This window comes from Miniopterus natalensis, chromosome 7 (assembly GCF_054644295.1).
Source record: "Miniopterus natalensis isolate mMinNat1 chromosome 7, mMinNat1.hap1, whole genome shotgun sequence".
In the NCBI taxonomy this organism is placed as follows: Eukaryota; Metazoa; Chordata; class Mammalia; order Chiroptera; family Miniopteridae; genus Miniopterus; species Miniopterus natalensis.
The window spans coordinates 49904308-49929080 of NC_142087.1; the positions used below are offsets into that span (position 1 = coordinate 49904308).

The window sequence follows — 24773 nt, forward strand, 5'->3', positions numbered from 1 at the left end:
CTGTAATAAGGCCCGCATTGCACTTGTCTTGAGTTGAGGGGCACTTGACCCCATGCAGCAGCCTGCCGGATCTTGCTGTTACCACTGGGCGCCTCTTCTCTTGCTTCTCAAAAAAAGCTTTCTCTGGAATCTAGCACACACAGTTGAGCTGTGCCTCTGTTTATACATGAGTTAAATTAAGAGTCATAACCCAGAAGGGTGCAAGTTCTTATTCCAAGTTCAAAAGTGTACTCAGGATCCTCAAAGTATTTTAACTTTGCGTCTCAAAACACAACTTATCAGAGAATGGGAATTTTGCTGAATCGTCAGACTGCCGAGGAAACAAGGCCATAGCAGTAAAAGTTATATAATGAAATAACTGAAATTAACTGTGTTCTGAAACAAAAATAGATCAGTCTTGTTTAGGAGGACCTAAAATTGATTTGCCATGTAAAATTTAATTCAAAGCAAAAATGTATCTGTATTTTTTCAACAAAAATAAAAATTGTTTTAAGCAGAAAAAAATTTTAAAACTGTCTTTTTACTTGATGTATCATCGATTTTAAATAGTACATATTCCAACTTTAATAGTATAACATTGTTATAATAAACCTGTTCGGCAACAAAATTTATGAGTATTTCCTTAACCATTCACTAAAAGCTGAACTACTCTCTATAATTTATCTCTATAATTAATAGTCATTTAAAAATATTATATAAGAAAGTGACTTCCATATATGTTTTTATCAGTATATTACATCTTTTCCAGCTGATACCTATTCTGCATCCGCCCAGGCAGGAAGGAAATACCTGGAGGTTCAGAATATCTTCTTCGGGTGGATCCAGATGATGCTTTATCTCATTTATTATTTGGTAATTTAGAATTGTCTTTCAGACAAAAGTTTTGACATCTTATGATGGCTCAGAGAGAAAAGCTGGAATAAAGAAAAGGTAAGATTTCCAGCTTAACATGATGAAAAATATATTCCATGGCTCTGGTGGTAGCAGTAGCCACAGTGGTGGGTTTACTCCCCAGTAAATACCTGTTACTTTTATGTCTTTTTAAAAAGAGATGCCACAAAATAAGTCTCTTCAGAACTTCGGATCTTGCTTCTGACTGACCTTCCTCATCTTTATATGCATACTTGGACTTGGGGTCTGGAAAGCATAAACCAGATTAAAGTGGATGTTGACTGGAGAAAAGTGGATGGCTTAACTCAGAAGATCCAACTCAATGCCAGGAAAAGTGAAAGCCATGTAGGTAAATTCCAAAAATATTACCATTTTCTCCTATTCTTAGAAAATTCAAGGAATAAAAATTTTAACTTTCAAAAATCACAGGTGTCAAAGGAATACATTCAACTGACCAGCTTCAAAGCAACTAACAATTCAGAAACAAGTAAAAGTTCAGGGTCTTTCCTTCTGGTTCTTGGCAATTCAGCATTTTCTCAGCTCCTTTACTGGATGTCCAAAGAGCAATGCTAAATCACAGATTATATGGCTTAACATTTGTTCAACAACATAGTTTGGAATTGTTTTATGTCAGGGGAATAACTGATTAGAAAACAAATCATTTAAATTCCAGGTGATGGAAACGACACGTTTTCCATGACAAACACTGAAATTCCTTCTGCTTTATCTGATCCAGATTACACCAAGATTCCCTCCACGACAGGACATCGAGACGCAGCCCATTCTAGGTTGGTGTTTTTACTTTCTCTCTCATTTATACATTTTTTGTGGGTTTTTTGTTTGTTGACAAATACAAACCAAAAATATCGAAACATAACACTGATGTAGTTAAAACTCAAGAGAGCGATGGTCTAAAAGAACAAGTATAAATGAAAGCAGTTACCAGAGTAGGAAGAAAGGAGACAGGGTGAGGGCTACCTTTCGGGTGGGCAGCAGAGCTACATGTTCTGATTTAATTCTTAAAGTAACCCTAAGATTACAGTCATGAAAACAGAGACTCAGGAAAAGCAAAGTAACTTCCTCAAGGTCGGACAATAATGAGACACAAATGTAAAGATTAATCTATAGTTATTCAGCACTACTGATAATTATTGCTCTCAGAATGATCTGTTTACTTTAGCACTAAAACTTGAGTAGAACATGAAAATTTGGAGACTACAAAGAGAACAACGAAAGTGTTTTTTTTTAATTTAGGAAGATTAGAAATCTAGGTATAATTCTAAAGGTTAAAGAAGCAGTATAATGTAGGGATAAAGATTAAATAAACAGTATAATGTAGGCATATAATGTAGGCATACAGACACACACACACAAGGGTGGGCAAAGTAAGTTTACAGGTGAGTATGCAAGGCAGTTTATTCTTGCATTATTATTTATTATTATTTATTATATTCCATAGGAACAACTGTAAACCTACTTTTGGCCATCCCTGGGAGTGGGGGAGAGAGAACAAGGAGTTCTACATCTCCCTATTTATCTAACATTGAGAGACAGAAATACACAGGAAAGGATGTAAAGATAAAGGGATGGATTAAAAGAATGCAAATACATGATTTGTTGCTATTTTGAAGTATATGTGAGGTTACTTTTCAGGGCAAAATGACCAGTTGTCTTTCACATTTAATAACAAAACAAGTTAGGTAGATGTCATGGAATCTCTTTTTCAGTAAACTCCTTAAGAATAACTTTGACAGTGCACTTTTTAGGCGAGGTTATGTGACGTGTCTAGATACAAAAATAACTTTTTAAAAATTTTGGTATTTGTATATATTGTGAAATGATCACTGCAATAAGTCTAGTTAACATCCATCAACCTACATAATTACAAAAAAATATTTTTTTTCTTTGATGAGAACTTTTAAGATCTGTTCTCTTAGCAACTTTCAAGTATGCAATTCAGTATTATGAACTATAGTGACCATGCTGTACATTACATCCCCAAGGTTTATTTATTTTATAACTAAAAGTTTGTATCTTTTGACCCCTTTCACCCATTTTCCTACCCCCCACCCACCCCTGGTCTCGGGCAACCCCCAATTTGTTCTCTGTATCTATGAGCTTGGTTTTGTTTTGTTTTTAAAAATAATAACTTTAAATGGATCCATTCATCTTCATTTTTCCATGATTTGTGAAAAACAACACATTTTAACAACTACAACAACTATTTTACTCCTTAAAGCCAGCTCCATTCCTCCTTTACTCCCTTGAAGTACATGGGATCATTGTATTTTTAACTTTATGCCTCAGAACATCTTTGATGTTTTCTGTGTGCTGAATTTTTCATTATTAAATTATCAAGCAGGAAATTTCATGTGAAAGCACAGAACATCAAATTATGCTAATATAAGCAAAACATTGATATTGAAAGAATATGTATGTCCTTATTTCTCAGAAGGCACAGGAAGTATTTATATTGTTTCATAATCAAGAGAGGATTGCAAAAAGCTTCCTTAATTAAAAAGCAGTACAGAATCAGGTAATCCCATATTTATTTAAATGGTATAATGACATGGTTTTCACTCCGGCACGGAGGCATTTTTCACTAAGCCAAAAATGAGTATCTAAACACAAAATGTGAGATTAACGTCAGTCGTGTCTTCCCATGTCCCCATGTCCAGCTGACTAGTACTGATAATAAGATTTCTATGTCCCTAACTAGGAGGTAAAACCCACACAAACATGCATGCACACATATCTGCCTCAGGTAACCGTGTAGCTTGGCTTAGCCGAAGCGGTGTCTCTCCATCATCAAATCCACGGACCAGGCATTAATGCTTAGTGCGTGCTGCAGATACAAAGTTTCTGCATGCAAGGAGTCTGCTCTCTAGATTTATTATTCAAAAGAAAAAAGCCACCTGGATTTGTCACCTTTCTTTAGGTAAAGCACAATGAAGAGGTCCTGTCTGACTAAACTTTTACTAATTCTCACCCCGGGCTGACATTCCCAACTTTTGATTAGTTAAAAAATGTGTAATAGGAAATGGAAGTATTAGTCAAAGGTACAAAGTTTTGGTTTTGCAAGATGAGCAAGTCCTAGAGATCTACTGTACAGCACAGAGCCTACAGTTAACAATATTGTATTGTATACATAAAATTTTGCTGAGAGGGTAAATCTTACGTTAAGTGTTCTTGTCACAAAAATAGTAACAGCAGTAAGACGGTCTAAGGAAACTCTTGGAGGTGATGGATATAGGTTTATGGCATGAATTGTGGTGATGATTTCATGGGTATACACTTATCTCCAAACTCATGAGGTTGTATACATTGATTATGTACAACTTTTTGTATGTCAAAAAAGTATTGTGTAATAATTTCTGACAATACTGGCTTTTCTGCATCGTCCCTCTGCCTCTCAGCTATTATAAATTACTACGGGATTTTCCTCAGAAGATGTTGTATGGCTGCTAATAGTTGAACTCTAAGTTGATTTTCTAACTACCTACTTTTTCCATATACACTTTCTTGGACCCTGGAACTGTCCTTTTTTTGTGCTGGTCTTTGAATATTCTTTTAAAGATGCAAACCAACAACAGAGGCATATGCTGCCAAGATGACAGAAGATCTTCTCCTCTATGCAACACAGACTCCCTCGGGGCCTCCAGGACAAGCCAACGCAAGCTATTGCTAACTTAGCCAACCGAGTCTGGGTAGAATAGGATATCTCCACTGAAAGAACAAGTCAGGAGATGTTGGATATTTTGATAGGAAACAATGAGCTGTCAGGCAAAGAAAACCTGTTGAAGTTTGCAGAAAATCAAAACTACTACAGGAGGACCTAAGAGAAAATTTTAAAATCTCATTCTATCTATTAGTCAATCAAAAATAATGGTATGTTATACATATTTTAATAATTAACAGAAGATAAGCTTGAAATGTTTTTTTGTTTGGCTTGGTTTTTTTTGTTTGGTTAGGTTAATGGTTAAGAGTTCAGGCTTTGGAAACAAACTGCTTGAGTTCAAATAGAAGCTTCCACCACTTAACTAGCTGTGTGCCTTTGGGCAAGTTACCTCTTTGCGCCTCTTTGTAATTTATAATTTAAATCTTCACAACGAACTCAACTCAAAGAGTGCTGACATCCAAACAACTGAAACCCATACAGACTCAAAACATCTATATTATCTAATCCAAAGTCTACAGATACTTAAAAACCAGGCTGAAAAGTACTTGTTGATCAAAGGCAGAGTTAGGAATTGACTAGGCGAATTCTCTTTCTGCAGCTCTAAACTGTGACTGTAACATTTTCACTAATCTTTTGCCTTAGCCATAGGCTTGTTCTGTCTAGTCTGTTCTGCCCTGGAAATTCCTCTGACTACACAAGCAAATAGAGATGAACAGCCAAACTCATGAGAATCACCGCTGCAATTTTCAGTTGCAGAGTGCAACGGGCAGAGTGGGAGGCTTTTCCCCTAAGAGTTCTAATTATGCTATTTCCACCAAGTAGAATATGGCAGCCAGGTGGCTTGAGGGGTGGTGGATTATTTGTAAGTTAGCATGAAAGGAATGATGCTATTGGCCCAACCTCCAGTAAGACACAATATTAGGTAATGCTACTAGGATAGCAATTACTGCGCGCACACACAACAATGACCATGCTTTATGTTCAGTTTCTGTATGATTTGTGGTGCCAAGTTTCTGGCCAAGTGAAAAGAGTTTTATTTGCAAAAGCTAGTTAACCCAACATAAAATGAAAGGAAGTGAAGTTTGTCTCTACCTTTGCATGTATTTTTACCTTATATTCTAGAACATGATATGCCTAATGTTTTCATAATCACTACCTCCTGCTCCCCTTAAAAATCTGACCATAACTAGCTGATAAATTTTTTGTTTGATAACTTAATTCACAGTAACGTGTAAATCACACAAAGCACTTTGTTACTCTTCCCTGGAGTAAATATCTTTAATACTTAAAATAGCTGTTGACACAGAAAACATGGTGAAATTTTATTGTCATTAGGTCATAGGTGAGGAGGCTGAGAGTTTTGTGCTCAGACACTTTCCTGTGTCCCTCAAAACTCATATTTGGCATCCGTTCGTGTAGGACCACAGAGCACACCTGGGACTCAGGTTTCCCATTCTGATCAAATGACCTAATGCATCCAGGCTCTAAGAAATAAAAGTATATAAAATACTCTGTAGAACTTCCATCATCTTGTTATTCCTGAAAGCCAAGAAATCACAATCTTCCTTTAATTGTTTTTGTTTTAGATGGCTTAGTCATACTTCTAAAATGAAAATCCAAGGTATGAAGAACAATAAACCATACTCTGTGAACTCAAGAGTCCAATTATTAAAAATTCTGAGGCCTGGACTGATTCCCCACAGAGCCAAACAATAGAAACTCACAATGGCACTTTTATGAACCATAAAGCAATTCTTCACATGAGCTTTCATATGGATTTCACTTTGTTCAACTCTGTCTTCCCAGTAATACTGCTCTGCTTAACTTGTTGCATTGTCATCAAATTTACTGGTTATTTCAGATGAATGTTCTAATCTTAAAGCTAAGAAAGAAATACAATGATACACTCTCTTCCTTTCTCATACTCATAGGAGAATTAGTCACAAGAAGTCATTGTTGACTGACTTACCTTTATTGTAGCTGATTCTGCATGAAATGGGTGTGACTTTCTCCAAAGGTATGACGTTATTCAGGCCCAGCTGGAGGGGAAAAAAGTTACAGTAAATTAACAGAAAATTGCCTAATAAAATCAGAGGTCTGCTCTCAGAGCCTATAGTAATGTTCATTGTGATTTTTTAAAAAAAATCTTTAAACACAACTGTCCTCAGACAAGCTCGTAAGGGTCACTTTGTGATCATTAAAACTAAATTATCAAGGGAAATTTTTTCCCGTTGTTTTAGGGAGAAAGGAAAATAATTTTCCAGCTTAGAAGGATAGAAGGTAAACTATTTTTCTTCCCCCACAATCTTATTTGTATCAAAGTTCTGCTTAACTGGTTTGCTTAATGTTGAATATATTTCTGTCTGATAAATATCTCTATTTTAAGTGGGAACAAGATGAAGTAATGGAATTCAAAGTAGACCACTGCAAAAACAAAAAGAAAAAAATTTACAGTTCAAACAAACAGGTTTAAAAAACATTTTCCTGAAATGCTGACACGAGAGACATTTTGATTTTCCCCTTCATATCTGAAAACTGCTTCAGCATTCTAGTTCTCTGGGTGTGTGTAGATGTAACCTAGTTAATTATTATTTTCTATGTTAAAAGATTTTCAGTTACTTTGGCTACAAAAGTAAAGTTAGTACATAGAAATAATTTGCCATTCATATCTTATTTGGGATTCAAAAATAACAATGTTATAACTTTTGATCAGCATGGCTCTTGCAAGTGTGTCCTCCAAAGTAGTGATTCCCAGCGTTTTGTGCGAGACACCTGTGACAGACGACATTCACAAGGTCATGCCTTCCGGTGGACAAGTTTGCACGGAGGCTCCATTCACCTTCCAGGCTAGAATCTACCCTCCACCTCCAACCAAGGGGAATGTCAAAAACGTGAGTAAGGAACATCATGATTGAATAACTTTAAATGTGCTCTAATCATTTTAACAAGTACTGTAAATAATTCACAAATCGAATATTAACAAATTACTACATAGACTGGTATGGTACTGAAATAAAAATCGCCACCAAGATTAATTTTGAAAGTCAATTAAAGTGAGTCATTTAATATCTTCAAATCCTTGTTTGTACTTTAAAATGGAAACTGTTATTTATTTTTGAGATTCTGCTTCTCTCTGCTAAAGTCATTCTGGATCATTTTGAAAAAGGTCTTTAAAGCCAGTATTTTACTGGCACTTTTGCTCTCCAAAGCTACTGCATCACATCTATTGTACTTTCTCTGTCACTTGTGTACGTGCAAATGAAGACACCGTCAAGAAACCTGCACCCCTGTCTGTCTTCTGAGGGGTGTTTTCTGTGTATGTCCCCAAGGCCATTAGTCACACTGGGTCAGCATTACGGTTTCTGTCTGACACTGTGCGTAAACATTCCTGTGCCTGCTATAAACCCGCAAATCCTGTCATGCAGGCACTGAATTCCAGTCCCGAGCTGCTGTTAGCAACGGAACACTCCCCACCTCTCCTCCCCAGCTGCTGCTAGTTCCCTTATCTTTCCAGAAATTCCCATAAACAAATCCTAGGGTGAAACCAAAGCCAGAGGTGCATTCTGAAAGGTTTTTGGAAAATGGATTTGGGCAGATAAAATCGACATTCCCAAGTGTCCCACTCCCCTAATGAATGCTTACTTTGTTCCACTCCCAAGGGATTTTCCATATTGTTTATGGTTTTGCACTTTGTTCCCCTGTAAAGAAAGGAGTCTTAAAGAAGAGGAGGAGCACAGAAATGCCCTCCACTGGCCTCTGAGCTCCTCCCGCCCTGTGCTGCGCAGGCAGTCCGAGCGAGCCCGTCCTTTCAAAGTGGTGAGAGGGGTGCTGTCCACAGCGAATCAGGCCTCCCTCCCAGTACACCCCCCTCAGCTGGGGGGCACTTACTCACACCCTCCCGGGAATATAATAGCGTCTTGCTCTTTACCCTCATTTTACACACACACACACACACACACACACACACACACACACACACACACGTAACCTATCCTCCAAAATAACCTTGAAACTGTATTCACTTATTCATTCCCACATTCAAATAATATCTACTGAAGACCTTCAATGGCTCAGGCGCTGTTTGGGTGCTGGATACATAGCAGTCCACAGGGAAAACCCCCAGCCGTCATCTGTTCTAGTGAATGGCAACAGATAAGTAAATGCTTAGTCTTTTAGACTGTGCTGTGCCAAGAAGACAAATGAAGCAGGAAAGGAGGGTGGGGAGCTCTGGGGGTGGGAGTAATTACAATTTTTAAATGGGTGGTCAGGGAAGGCCTCACTGATAAGGTTGTATGTGAGGGGTGGGGAGTTAAGAGCAAGGGAGTAAACTTTGTGCATGTCTGGAGCAGAACCTTCTAGGGAAAAGAAAAGGAGTGCACAGGCTCTGAGGTGGAGCATGCCTGGCATGTTAGCAGTATCACGCTGTGATGTAAATACCTGATAACTCCCCACCCTTCCAGTAATATGCATGCAACACGGAGCCTTCGGCTAAAGGATTTTAGAGATCAGTCAGTAGGAGGGAGAGGCATTTCGATGGGACGTCAAGGCCTTGCTGAGGTTTCCGATAAAATTGTTGCTTTGAATACAACTCAACCCAGCATTACCAGTCTTATCACCTTTTAAAATTAGTAGGATGTATTTTGGAAAAAAAATCTCTTAAGATGTATTCAGCACTCTACTTAGATCCAAAAATAGAGAATTTTGTTTGCTGAGCCAAATCCTATTTTGCAACTATAGTATCTTCTAATTCTCCTCTGTTCCATATACAAAGTTAACAATTTCCTTAAGCCATTTTGATTCAGGGACTTTGCGATCCAAGCAGCCGGTTCTCATACATTGCCTCACAAGGAGCCTGTGGGAAACTGCTCAGTTAGACACTGTGACTCACTGCACAGAGCTCCCCCACTCTTTCAGGGCGTTGGCCTCTGTGGCTGTGCTTCCAGGGCTGACTGTTGTTGCCCCCAAAGTGTGGTGACTGCTCATTAAGGGTGTGCTGGTTTCTCTGTGCTAAACCTTAGGCTTGCAGTCTGCTGGGCTTTCATTATTACTCTGTAAGTACTAGCTCAGAATGGCAACAAAGCTTTCCCCCCCCTGTTATTAGAGACCATCCCCCACCCCCAAGTGGGCCAATGCTCCTCTCTCACTGCCGGAGGTGGAGGTGACTCTTGGTCCATCTAACTGGAGAACCCATGAGAATCTCAACATCCTGACTCCTACTGTCTGAGATATCACTCTTGCCTCGGTTTCTGTGGAAAGGGACCACGCATGGCTCCTCCAGATTAAAGAGAACAATCTTCCCCAATTCTCCACACCTGATGCCATACACTGTCTTCCCAACTGGCCCTCGCCAACTCCTCTAGCTTTGCCCTATCCATCTTTCCTGCCATACTCGACTCCATGTATATCCTGGATTAACACCTCTTAACTATCAACCAGGCCACTTTGCAACCCTGACTCACACCCAACATCCGCTGTTCTTCTCCTGCTCCTGGCTGCAGTGTGGTTGGAGAAAATACACATGTACAAATCAACATATGTGTGCACACACACACAATCCCAGTCCAACATTTTCTGACCAGATCCACTATTAACTTATCCGATGTGGATATTCCAAATATCTTTCCCTACAATTTGTTTCAACAAATTTTTTTTTTCTTTTTCTTTTTTTAAAATATATCCTTATTGATTTCAGAGAGAGGAAGGGAGAGGGAGAGAGAGAGTTGAAACATCAATGATGAGAGAGTTGTCATTGATCGGCTGCCTCCTGCATGCCCCTCACCGGGGATCGAGCCCGCAACCTGGGCATGTGCCCTGACCAAGAATCGTACCTCGATCTCCTGGATCCTCGGTCGATGCTCAATCACTGAGCCACGACTGGCAGGGCTCAACAAAATTTTATTGATCATCTAATATATGCTGGATACAAGGGGCTGGGCCCACTATGATTATGATGTGACCTCTGCTTTCAAAGTACTAACAATCTTGAGAAAGAGGGATGGGTGGCATAGCAGACATGGATGAAATAACCATAAGCCACAGTGTAATTGCTACTAGGCGGGTGTATGAATCACTGAGCATGACCATAGAAGGAAAAGAATGGAGGAAAAGGTAATAAACTGGATACAGAGAGTATGGGAAAAGAACTGAGGATGACTCTCAGGTTCCTGGCCTGGGGGCCAAATTGACACGGCACAGGAGGAAGCAGGAAGATTGAGCTACAGATGTGTAGAGGGGTGGGGAAACCTTTTTGTCAATATGCTGAGTTCGATATGCCTATGAAATTATTATGGTCATTTGAAGTCCCTATGAAATACCCAAATGGTAATGTCCCACATTTGAAGCTTGGGAGAGAAAGCTGTGATAGAGTTGCCCAATGGGAGTGGCTACAGATTCATGCTTGGTGCCAGGTAAGAAGGAAAGAACTCAAAAGACATAGGCATTTAACAGGTAGGCAGCGAATAAGAAATGAATTGAGAAAGAACAGCCAGAAAAACAGAAAATTAAGCGGCTGTTTCTGCCTCCTAAATCAATCTGCAATTGTGTTCTCCTAATTTTGAACTACTTACTAGACTTTTCTAATTGGATACTGCTCTAATATCTCAAATTCAATTTTAACACAAAATAAGCTTTTACTTCTGACTTCCCTTTCTGTGTCAATAGGATGAAAATAATGCCTTCTTTCACGGATAAACCTGAAACCCCTGACTCTTCACCAACAGCGTCTATGCTTTGAGTCCCTCTGTCCTGGCAGGTCACTGTCTCCTTCACAATTACTCTTCTTTTAAGAATCAGCTCACCACCCACCCACCCATACACACACACAAACACAAAGACTTCTCCAACTTCTGGTTCAAAGTGTGGATTAGGGACTCCCTTCTCTACAATTGCATTATACCCTGCATATATGTCTAACTGCATTTATAACAGTTTATAAGTAGCTACAGTTATATTATTTCATAATATAAGATCTATTTCATAAATTTTTGTTTCTTTGGATGCAGAAAACTTTATGTTTGTATCTGCAACAAAACACAAATTAAATATTTGATGAACAGGGACAAACTAAATGTTGAATAAATGAAGGAATACATGAGTGAAGCTAAACTAGAAAACAGATTCCTTCTTTCATCGCCCTTCTCACATCACCTAGAGGTAGTTTACATTTTTTTCTGTATCCACATATGCTTTATTAATCAACTTTCTATGAGTAACCCTCCTGACCATGATAACCATTTTTTTTTTTTTTGTATTTTAACAGCCACACATTTCTATCATTTGCTTCTCAGGTATTTCATAGGGTAGCAACCAGATTTGGCTCCCAACTCTTTGACATTAATTTTAATACATATACTTACTGAGATTTTCAGTGGAATGAAGTTATCAGAAATCATCAAACCATTAGCCAAGAACTGTCAATTTACAAAGTGATTCTAAATGCTGGAATGTATTGGGAGTAAGGAGGTCATGATAATAAATGTGTTGGTCTTTATAAAACTTTTTTTTTTTTTTTACAAAATTTTTGTTTCAGATAATATTAAAGGGTGGTATTAATAAACTAATCACTTGAAGCTTAGTTTCACCCATGTGTACCTATGGATTCTGCAAAGTATTCTGGGAAATATAGCTCAGGTTGACGTTTTGGATATAGCTAGATGCTAAAGTCAATTATTTGCACAAAGTATATTTTGAATTCATGCATTATAAGTACGCTTCTTAATAAAAGTACATTTACCATAATGTTCATGTAATTTAAAGGGAAACCTGTAAGTTAAATCTTTCACATGTTGTTAGCACTTCAATTTATTTTAAAGCAATCATTAATGCTTTGTTGGTGGCAGTCACGTTTGTTTTTGTGCAGAGATTTATGAAATAGGTTTACTCTCATCCCAGCAAAAAGGAGAAGTCATGAGCTAGACAACTAGCTGTGTGTCATTTGACTTTCAACAAGCCTCTTCAACTCACTGATTCACAAGTTTCAGAACTTTTAAAGAGGAATTAATTCAAAAATGACACACTGTGGCACTCTCAAAGCCTTGGAATAAATGTGTTATAGAAGGAATACTATCCTGAAACTGCCTTTGAGAGCCTCTGGGGGAGGTCAAACAACCCAAAAGAAGTAAAATTTGCATTAGCTATTTTTCATTCTGGAAGCTACAGTTTTCCTCATTACTAAACAGGAGCCAAAATCTTGATAATGAGGCATAAACACTTGCCTATAAGAATTAATTGCAAGAGCACTAACTTCAGATAGGTCTTATATATAGTTTCCTGGGATGATTTGTGACAGTGTTTTGAAAAAGCCTGCCTTGTTTAATTAGGAGTTTTCCCAGGGTGATGGGGAATGAGAATTATCACCGAGGTGTGCACCGCCCATGTCTGGCTCAAGAGGAAGGAGTGGAAACTAGAAGACATACTCCTGATTGGACTCTGTACCCCTGGCACTCAGCACTGGTCTGGGCACTGGAAACGGAATGGTAAGCCAAGCAGACCTCTTCCTAGATACTCAGTCCTCAGCTAGCTTAACCACCAACGTTTCAATAACAGTATGAGAAAAGTCACTTGGCAATTGTACTGGATCTGGCAATGGGCAAAATCAGAACTGGGGAGACAGATCCTAGGGGAACGCACTTTTGACCACAGAAGGAACTCTGCTCTTTTTGCCGAATTTTCTAATAGTAAATCAACTCTTTATATTTTTATAGGCTCTTCCATTACTCCAACAATAGTTAACCTTTCTTAGAAGTTTCCCAATCTAGTGCTGATGCTGGTGTTAATGTTTTTCAAGAAGAGTTCAAGTTAACATTTACACTTGCAATAATAATAACTATCCTTATAAAAGCTACCATTTATTGCACCCTACGTGCTAGACACTGCAGAATGCTTCGCATTGATTGTCTGATTTAATCTTTAGAACAGCCCTATGTGCTGGGCGCTATAAATCCAATTGGACAGATCTGGAAACTGAAGCACGGAAAGGTTGTCTAGGTCGGGGATTCTGACCTCTAGTTATGCTTTGTGCAAGAGATTTTGTAAATCGTATGGAAGAGTGTACTTGTCACCTTAACACTTCAGAGTTTTCTCCTAATCTAGTTAACAAGGGGTCACAAAACTGTCCATTTAGATCATCTGTGGTTCTTCTAATAACTGTTTCTCCATGAGCCAGATAAGATGCAAACCTGTTGGAAACAATTAAGGGACCTCGGGGAAGAGGTGAGAAGCCTTCTCGGAGACGTCCACCTGAAGTCCTGCTCCGGAACCTCCGCTCCCGGAGGGTGGGCACAGGTTCCCACGTCCCTCGTCTTTCTTCCCGCCACCTGGGCTCCGGGCCCCACGCGCAGTCACAAAGCGCCGGGCCTTTCGGCGGCCTGGGCGGCGGGGCCAGCTCGCCGGACACCGCGGGTCTCCGCTCCTGAGAGCTCGGACGGCCGAGGCCCGCCTGGTGGCGCAGAATCCCGGCCACCTCCTGGGAGGAGGGGACTGCGAGCGAGAGGACGGCGGGGCGGGGCCTGCCGCCCGAAGTCCCCAACGGGGCTGTCACGGCCCCAGGTGCGCGAACGCCTGAGGTCCGGAGCCACCGCGCGCCCCTCTCCTCCGCAGACTCCCCACCCCAGTGCCAGCAGCTCGGGCGACCCCGGCTCCATTTTCCCGCGGCGCCCACACCGGGGACCGCGCCTGGGCGGCCACGCGGGCGCCGCGGGGCGGGGCGGGGCGGGGCGCGGGGTGGGGGCCCCGGGGAGGAGCCGAGTGCGCGCCCGCGGGCACCCTGCGGAGCGGGCTGCGCGGAGCAGGACGAGCGGCCGGAGGCGAGGGCGCGGCGGGGACGGGGGCGCGATGGCCGGGCGCGCGGAGGGCGCTCTGCTGCTTCTCCTGGTAAGTGCGCCGCGGGTTGCGGACCCGGGCAGGCCCCCGCCCGCCCGGCCGCGCCCGCCCGGCGCTCCCTCTCTGTGCCCGGAGGTGGGAAAGGGCTGGGCGGGCGGCGGCGCGCTCGAGCCCCGGGGCTTCGGGAAAAGTGCCCGGGCTGAGCCGGCCGGGTTGGAATCTGTCCACGGTTCAGCTCTTGCCGCCGTGCCCAAGCCCTACTCCTTTTTTCCGTTGTGATCTGTGGGTGTGGAGGGCCCCGCAGCGGGGAACACCTTCCCTGGAGACCTGGGGCTTTGTTTGGAGCCTCCAGCTGGAAACATGGAGACAGATGGAGGCGGCGGCCGAGCCTCCTTCCAGGTTCGCCCCGGTTCCCACGGCTCCCCGGGCGCGCGCGCACGGCCGGGAACCGGACACCGCGGCAATACCTGTGTTCTTCGACTGCAAAAGCAAACAAGGCTGAATGTACTGTTCAAAAAATGTATTTTACAGAGTTTTTTTGTTTGTTTGCTTATTAAAGCCATGTGTGTGTTTTTAAAAATCACCCACACGAAGATAGTTTTGACTTAAAGCTTACAACGCTATTTTTAAAACAATTTCCTACTGTTAAAAATAACATGTAATAGTCTTGTGTCTCGTTTTAAAGGGTTACAGAAAATGAAAGTGTAGAGCCACAGTCAAGCGGGGTGTTCAGAGGTTAACCTTAAGGAAAAGGGTTTCAGCCGCTGGAAACCGGTGTTCATTCTCCACGCCTCCATGTCTTAGGCTCCAGCTGGATCCTAAACGATATGTGTTTTCTCTTTGTTAAAGGACTTGCACGTGATTTAGAAATGTACCTGGTGTATAGGGCTCTGCTAAGTGGGGTTTCATAAAGGAATGATTTAGATGATAATCCAGCAGGATACGTGCGGAGGGAGGACCGCTGCAGCCTGCGGGTCGGGGGGCTCGCGCGAGGGGCCCAGAGCTGGGGCACGCAGGTGATTGCCATGCCCTGTTTATCCATTTCGTTTGTGGTTGGGCACGTGGCAGGTAGACAGCATGCTGAGCCTCTTCTACTTAAACCACCCAGAGCTAGCCCAAGTCACTGAGGCAGCTTTCAGTTCAAATTGGTTATGTTAATAAAGCTTTTCTAAGACATAATTTTGAGGTTTTGTTTTGATCTCCAGCATAACAGAGCAAGTAATTCCCTCGTCGTGAGATTTCCTGGCAAAGGAAGGTAACAGGGCAAGCTAACAGGGCACCTGGCCCCCTTTAGAGTTAAATATCAAATTCCTTTCCTCAAAGGAGGGAAATCACCCTTTATCCTCAAATGATATAACAGGCAGGCCAGTTTAAATACAGTTGGAGAGAGAGAGGTAAATAAGCATAGTTTTTACTTTAGCAATTTCATGTTTTTACTTCAGTTTGGCAATAATTGTTCTTTAAAAAGTGATTGTAACTGCCGGGACCAGTGTGACTCAGTTGATTGGGCGTTGTCCCATGCACCAAATGGTGGTAGCCTGTTTCATTCCTGGTCAGGGCGCAGGCCTGGTTTCCGGCTTGATCCCTGGTGGGGGGCGTGCAAGAGGCAGCCGTTCACATTGATGTTTCTCTCTCAATGTCCCTCTCCATTCCTCTCTAAAAATCAATAATATATATATATTTCAAAGTGATTCTAACTGAAGCAGAGCAGAATTCTGGACAGGTCTTCGTATTTTCTACAGCACATTTTGTGATATAAATTAGAATGTATTTATTTTTGCTCAAAGAGCAGTGGGCAGTTTAACCTTTTGCCTGAGATGAGAAATAATAAAAGGGAGGGGGGAAGAGAGAGAGGAAGGAACAGGACTGGGAGGGAAGGGGAGGGAGTGTGCATGCAAGTGTGTGCGTGTCTGTGTGGTTGGGCACATGGCAGGTAGCATGCCCGAGCCTCTTCTATTTAAACCACCCAGAGCAAGCAGTAAATTGAACTTCGTTGTAGTCAATTCCAGCCTTTTCTTTCAACATTGCAAACTTGTTGTTTATAATCCATTATAATCTTATGAAACCACCATCTTGTATATGTGGTCCACTGTTGATCAAAACATTGTTATATGGTGCACTACTCTACGCTATAGAGTATCGGTGGTTTGCCTTTGCGATCCTGTGGGTGAAGGAGAGATGCAGCTCTAGGTCGCTGCCCAGCAGCACGAGAGATTATCTATCACATATCACTAGCCCAGGAAAATATCAAAATTCAAAATTTGAAGTATGGTTTCTACTGAATGCTTATCACATTTGCACCATCATTAAGTCGAACCATTGTAAGTCAGGGGACATCTATACAGTCTTTGGTAAAGAATGGAAGGCAACTCATCTGACAGAAGTAGTTCTTAAGGAAATAGGTATTTTATAGAAGGGAATATAAATTATAGCCTATGAGTCAGAGTTCATTTGCAGATAACAGAATTCACACTAGCTAGTTAAAGCAAGAAGAGGTTTATTTCAGAACATTTCGTTGATTCATAAGTGTAGGAAAGATTGAGGAAATAGACTACAGTTTGTGCTATCAGTAAGACTTCAGAGTCACACAGCAGGACCCAAGCACTCTGGGAGGGGCTGCGTCTCCTGTGAACAGGAAGCACACTGTCTCTCACAACCTGGAAACTGCCATGATTAGGATTCTATTGCTGCCAACTCCCAGAACCACGCCACAACTGCTAGGATCCATACCAACGAAATGTACCTGTACCCTGCCTCTTGGCACCCATGACTCTAGTGGTGGACACTAGCTCCATAATAAGACTGCTTCCAAAACCCAAATACATTCACATCCAATGCTTGCCAGCAAAAACAGCAGCCATATAGCTCCTGCTTCACTTCCTTTTCTCACATCTCATGTAAGTACTGATTGGTTGAACTTAAATTGCAGTCAGAAACTTAGCTGCAAGGGAGTCTGTGATATGTGCGCTTTTGCTTTCCCCTGCAGTTTAGGAAGACACACCAGAAGGAGATGTTGAGTGATACCCACATAATGACCACAGTTATTTAGGCCAACTCCATCTAAATGGAAAAAAGAGATAATTTGTGAATGAAAACAGAGAATCTTTCCTCTTAAGGAGTTCTTTACCTGAGATCCACAAACTCCTGTCCATAGGTAAAATTTAGAGGGTCCTTAGACATGGCTGGGAATAAGTTATATATCTATTTTCACTAACCTCTAACTGAAATTTAGCATTCCTTTAAATTATCAGTGTAGAAAAGACATTTCAATACCATTAACGTACAGTACCTGTGACTTTGTCATAATAGAATTCACAAATATTTTTACACCATACTATAGTTATCTTAAAATACCATCCTCATCACTAATAGACTTTATACTAGATCTTATTATTTAATGCATTGATAATGAGGTGCATGATATTACTGCATCACAAATATGGTTGGTTTTTTAAAATTCTAATAATAACTAATTTGACATAATTAAGTTCATTCATAATTTGATGGGTTTTTATTTTATAAATTTAAAAACATTCTGAGAAGGGATCCATAGACTTCACCAGACTGCCAAAAAGAGCATGCGAGGGAGAGATTTTTCTGATGTTATCTCGATTTTGCCTTGGACTAATAAATCCTGTCCTTTAAAATCAAACTGCATTTTAAGGATTCAGTGATAGCAAAGTGTACCATGAACAGTTCTATCTACTAGTGTTAGTTTGCTAGGACTGCTATAACAAAGTACCAAAACTTGGGTGGCTCAAAACAGCAGAAATATATTCTTTTATAGTTCTACATGCTAGAAGTCTGAAATCTAGGTGTTGGCAGGGCCATACTCTTGCTGCTACCTGTAGGTTTCCTTCTTTGCAACCTCCTAGAGTTTGGTGGTTTTCCAGCATTCTCTGGCGTTCCTTGCCTTGTAGATGCATCACTTCAATCCTCTGTCTTCACATAGCATCCTTCCTGTATCTCTTCATATTGTCTTGCTTCTGTGCATGTCTGAGTCTGTATCCAAACATCCCCTTTTTATAAAGACACTGATCATGTTGGGCTCACACTAATAACCTCAATTTGGTTAAATCTGCAAAGACTCTTATTCCTAATAAGGTCACATTCTAAGATGCTGGGAGTTAGAACTTCAACTTATCTTCTTTTGAGAAACACAGTTCAACTCATATTATCGATAACATCAGTTATACAGTGTTCTAATTTGCAACTGGATAAAAGAATTTAGAATAAATTCAAGTATATATTAGATGATAAATATTGAAGCCCATACAAATAATCAGTTATCATATCCAGGGGTTTTAGAAATGCATAATTTCACATTTTTTTTGTTTCTAAAAATTAATAGGTGACGGGGAAATGGCAACTCTGAACAGATTTTTTTTAAATTATAAACTTAGAGAAAGTATTTTACAAAAAGACATGTGTGTTCATTTCATCTGAATTCTCCCTGATCATTAGAAATGTCTGATGAACTAAATTAAAATCCCCAAGGCTGGGATCCAGAAATGTGTATTGATAGAAACTTCTCATTAATTATCAGACATGTCTAAGAATGACAGTTACCAGTCTAAATTTTGCAAAATAGTTTATTCATAAATGAAGCATACAGAGATTAATATGGAAAGAAATTACACATTAACTAGGGATTGGTATTTTTAAAACTGCCAAATTGTAGTAAAATCAGAAACCTCAATTGAAATCATAAATGAGTTTAAATCAATTTGAGTATTTCTTAATCAAAGCTTTTTTTTTTCCTGTCAATGTGTCACAAATTTTAATGGCTGTTAACATTTTCAAACATATGAAAGATTGTTTTCTTAGTTAAACTTATCTTAAAGTATCAGATGTATACTACATATGACATTCATTATTTTTGTTTATTTCAAATTATTTTTAAAAATTATTGTGATTTTTATCATGCAGAGATTGGTGATTAGGGTGAAGGAAGCTGGAGCACCAGATATATACCAAAGGCTATAATAAGATGAGTAATGCCCTCACACAAAAATAATGTAGAAACTAACCACATGTGACCACTATTTAGTGACACCCTACTTGGTCTTAGGCAATGATCTAGATCACTGGGGACCTCAAAAAAGCCATGTTCTACCCTCATGGTGCTTACAGTCTAGTAAACAAGCCAGTGGCTAATTACCACATGGGTAGTGGTAAGAAGAGTTGTGATAAAAGAACACTTAGTACCATAGAACATGCAGAAGGAGCTCTGGCACTGAGCATTCCAGCCAAGATCTGAGAATAATTATAAATTGGTGAGATGGTATATGAAGAGGAGGAAGAAGAATGTTCTAGGCAGAGAGAAGAGCATATGCATAGGCCTGAAGACGCAGGTGCATGGTTCCTTGGAAGAACTGGAAGAGTTCGTTGTAGCTGGAACATAGAAAGTAAGGAAAAATAAGAGAATGACATGTAGAAAGATGAATCTGCAGTCTACTTGATACCAAGAGAAGCCACAAGAGGCTAATACTCAAGTGAGGGTTTTTAGGGAGGTGTTCAAATCATTAAGAAAATGAAAAGATAGATTATTTTGGTTGAGTTTTTCAGGAAAGAGTCAAGAAAAAAGAGAGTAGTTGACTAGGTCCAATTTTGCCTCATTATTGTTTTTCGAAATGAAGGCATTCCAGAACTTGAATCAAAGACAGGCAGGGAAGCCCAGAGAATACAGTGCAAGAAGGGTACAGCCTGGCAGGAGCATGGGTTTGGGAGCAGGAGCTCTCAAATAAAACACTGGGGAGGGGGGCACAAAGGTGGGGAAGGGACAGTTTGGTATTTAGTACTCCCAAGTCCAGGGATGGTAAACTTGCAATCTGCAGACCCTTCAAGAAGAATTGGCCGCTCATGATTTTTCCTATCACAAATGCCAGTAGAAACCTCCACTGGAAAACAGTGATGGACCAGTAGTGAGAGGGATTCATCTTACTTATCTCTGTCCTCTTTTGAAAATGTGAATCTCTCTTCAGTTGAGTAAGCCTCAATACACATTCATTTATTCAACAAATATTTTTGAGCACCTGCTCCGTGCCAGATGCTTTTTAGGTCTTACATCAAAATCACACCGTTATGTAAATTACTTTCATCAGCCAAGCAGGTGCTGCCTGGCTAACTGGGCAATGAAAGGGCAGATTTGCATGGAGACGAGACTAGACGAGAGGAGAGGAGAGGAGAGTTCAGATTTCCCCTATTCTAAAATACCTCCATCTCGTTATTTCAAGTTCCCAACCATGCAGACTAAAACAATAAACTTAAAATAGTTTGTACCCACTCCCTCCTTAGAGATCCAATTTCCTTAGACTCCAAAAGTACTCAGAAATTGGGCAAGGGCCTAACTCAGCCACCATCGTCTTGAACACTGTCAATTATCTCTTCTTTCAAACACCTTCTGCCTTTGCTCCCACAGTATTCTGCTGGGGCTCTTTTACCTTCGAGGAATCTGCAGTGGTCCTCACCCTTTTTTCTGACCACATATGACATTACACCATTTTTGTTCATTTCAAATTATTTTTAAAATTTATTGAGATTTTTATCATATGCAAAGCTTGGCGATTAGAGTGAAGGAAGCTTTAACTCCAGGACTTATACCATCATCTAATGGTAACATGAGTAAAGCCCACAAGAAAATAAAGCACAGGAGGGGGGTATGCTGTACACACATCACCAGGAGACACATCAGGTATGCGTGTGAGGCGACAGTAGTTGCTGAGAGGGTGCTGCCCTTAGGATAGTGTGCGTGCAACCCTTGTGTATCTTTGGGCCATAGTGCCCTCCTCTGTACTGTACAGTCTCTCTCCTCCCTACTCAGAGGATATCCCCAGCATCTGAGCTTCACATTTCTACAACCTGTGCTCTGAGAATCGCGTCCTTCTAGCCACTCAGACTTCAAATTGTGTGCCCTGTGACTCCTCCTGTCTTCTACATACGGGGCATGGCCAAGCGCTGGATTTAGCCCCATAAAGACTTGCCTCCACCCACCCATCCTGGTGCCAGTACTCTATTGCCATCCTCATTATTTCTCTGGCTTATTACTATCTTCTGCCTTTCATCTTACCCAGCACTGCCAGAAAATCTTTCTAAAGGTCTAGTGCTCTGAAGGTCTAGTATTCCCAATCAGAAGCTGGCAATAACTCCCCCACTCCTTATAGGATCAGTGAAGATCCCTAGCCCAACCTTTTTGTCTTTATTTTTATTTGCCACCATCACATAGTCTAGGTGCCAAACTGCACACTTCTTGATCTTTGCCCTCAGTGTCCAAGTTCTGGCGCTTGCTGCCTTTGAAGCGGATCCTTTCCTTCCACCTCCCGCTTGCATAGACGGAGATCCTGCTCTCCTAAGTCAAGCCCATTGCCACCTCCTGCCCTAAACCTCTCCTCATTTCCCTGGCAGGAAGTAACGTCTGCCAACTCCAACTCCTCAGAACTGTTTTTGCAGCTATCATTCACACTATTAAGTTTTTCTACCTCTTATTATAGTAATGTATTTACACTTTATCTCCTCCTAATCGAAGCTGCTTCAGAGCAGGATCTACCCTGTCATATATAAACTAGCTAAATGCCTTGGACACAGAAGTATTCTTTAAAAATTTAAGAATTAAAGTATCTATGTTTAGAAAAGCTGGAATCATACTCCGAATTTCATTTGTTTACAAGAAATATTTAATGCCCGGGTAGGTTGAGTGATAAATGTTTGTTCGATTTTAATACATTCATTAGTTACTACTGTGCTTTCACTATGTGCCAAACAGTCTTCTAGGTGCTCATGAACTTGTCTCATGGTCAGTTAGCTTACAGCAAGGGAACAGAAGTACAGGGAAGAGAACTTGACATTTTTTAAGCATCCACTGTATGCTCGTCTCTGGATCTAGTGAATGTTACTAATGGGCCAAGCTGGATAGAACCCAGATCCCCCGACACCATATGCCTCTTGTCAATCCAAAGACATCACTGCTGTGACCTCCTTTTACAGCAGTGTTCTATGGTTTGTCATCAGTAAGGCCTGAACTTCTGGGACTAGATAATTGGTTTAGTTCATTAGAAATTAGAAGGCTAGCAAGGAAAAGAGAGAAGAAATGTAAATTAAGGTGTGTCTAGTTTCACAGATAAGTTCCTGCAGAAGTATTCATACAACTTTCAAAAAGCCATTGGTCTTCACTGTTTTCGATTTTGCCATCCACTTATTTTAGGCCAAAATGCCTGTTTCCACAGTGGACCTGGGAGTCAACTGTTGGCCAATTTCTGGCAGTTCTGAAGTTTGCCTTCTTGGTAGACCAGTGCCATCTAATGGTGAAAAGGCACAATCTGAAGCTCTCTCTTTCTTGAATTGGGGGAGGCTCTGCTTTTCTTCATTCTATTTTTTTAGTGTAATTTTTAGGAATATATTGCAGCGAAAACCTGGAAACAGCCCATCATTTTTGTCTATCAAATTATATGAGATGAATTATACAGATACACTTATATTTTCCCTTATTCTAGAATATATAGTTATTAAAAAAATACATACTAATAAAATGGTAAAATATTTCAAAAAATGCTCAGGATTAAGTAAAAGAAGCTAGGAGAAGCGGTATGAATCAGGTGAAAACACTATCTAAAGCAGTCCTGTTGTGGTTGATTTTTACTGGGAAAGTGGAAAATCTTGTGATGGAAATAACTCAGTTGCTCGTTTCCTGATTTAGAATCTGTTATTTCACACATGTCTCTAATGAGGGTTCGTTATTCAGTGTATGGATTAGCCGGGCTCTTTTCTTCCCTTGCCTTTGCTACTCTGTGGCTTTACACATTGGTTTTCAGAAGTGTGATCCCAGACCAGCAGCATCAGCATTACCAGGAAACTTGTTAGAAATGCACATTCTTCTACCCCACCCCGGGCCCGCTGAATCAGAAGCTCTCAGGTGGCGCCCAGCCATCTGCGTTTTAACAAGGTGCTTCTGATGCCACTCAATTTGGAGAACTGCTGTTAACATCCCTATTACAAATTAATCTGATTTCACTCGTATGTGGAATTTAATGAACAAACTGAACTACCAAGCTAAATAAAGACGTACTCAGAGAGAACAGGCTGACAGTCGGGGGGAGGGGGCGGTTGGAGGGATTGAGCAAAAAAGAAAAAAAGGAAAGAGCTCACGGACACGGACAACAGTGTAGCGACTGTGGCAGGGAGGGGGTGGAGGTGGAAGAGAAGGGCATAGAGGGGGTAAATGGGGATGGAAAAAAATAAAATAAATTTTTTAAAAAAAGAAGTTAATTGAGGGGAGAAAAGATTTAATATTTAAAAGCTTACTTTTAACACTTGTTAAAAGTATGATTAACTACCTGTCTCATTTTTTTTTTAAATGGTTTAGGGGCCAAAGAAATCGACAGTAAGTAAAAAAATGTTGACTTTTCGGGGCCTTCAGTTTATTTGTCTTTGTTCCTTACACCAAGGACAAAGCAGGAGCTTTCCGCGCTCATACAAAACTCAGCTTGAAGTTAGAATGTACCTGATCTAACACCTCACCCGTGTCATAGCATAACTAAATCCACATTTTAAAATGCATTGAGCCAACAAATGCTTCCAAAGAAAATATCGTCCTCTTTGAATCTAAAAGAGGTATGAGTCACCCAATATCCTATCTGTTACATTAAGATTAGCCCAGACATTGGAGGAGCAGGTGAAAAATTATGATAAATCATGTAATTTACTGCAGTTAGACTTAAAGTACGTAGTTTCGCTATCTAAAATTCAAATTGAGAGTTCAAAATACTGCTTTTCTTGGCTGAGTCTTTTCTGAAGCAGCAGCTGTGAAAACAAAAATGTAATTGTTTAAATTAGCTGTTGAGTGTGGCTGCAACATAAATTATACTTCTGTGTGGGTCGTTTATAAGTTGGATTTTTGAGTTGAGATTTTAATCAATAAGTTATGATACTTAGCCATAAAATAAGAAATTTTATACTCCCTCCCGAGAAGCCGGCAGCCAGGAGGAGCTGCCATCCAGTGCCTCCTCAGCCCTCCTGGGCTCTGCTTGTTAAACTCATCAAGGTGAGTTCAGAACAGGAAATATTTCTAAAGGTGCTGACCTTGGGAACAAAGAGCACATTGATTGGTCGGACTGTTGCAGTGATGGTTCATCTTCCCTCCTGCCTGTGCCCAAGCCAAATTCTTTCCTTGCCAGTTACCAGGAAAGCCAGTTTTTACAGGATGCACAGGATTCAAGGGTAGACTTTTTTTTTTTACTTTTTAAAATGAGTAAATTGGGATTGTGTTTGAAGGATTTATCTGGTTCGTCTTCCAGCCTTTGGATTCAGAGACTAGAAGCTTACTTTTCCTCTTCAATCTTAAAGGCATGTTGCATGTGACATTTTTTTTATCACCAAGTTTCTTATGGGG

The 24773-nt window shown here is 40.5% G+C and overlaps 1 protein-coding gene across 1 annotated transcript in view; it reads left to right on the forward strand.

The window, feature by feature from the left end:
* Nucleotides 1-14395: 14395 nt before the first annotated feature.
* Nucleotides 14396-24773, forward strand: part of DSG2 (desmoglein 2) — a 39794-nt gene continuing 29416 nt past the window's right edge. The window contains exon 1 of the mRNA XM_087819031.1: nt 14396-14440. Coding sequence (XP_087675157.1) covers nt 14402-14440 — 39 coding nt within the window. The 5' untranslated portion in view covers nt 14396-14401. The remainder of the gene's footprint in view (nt 14441-24773) is intronic.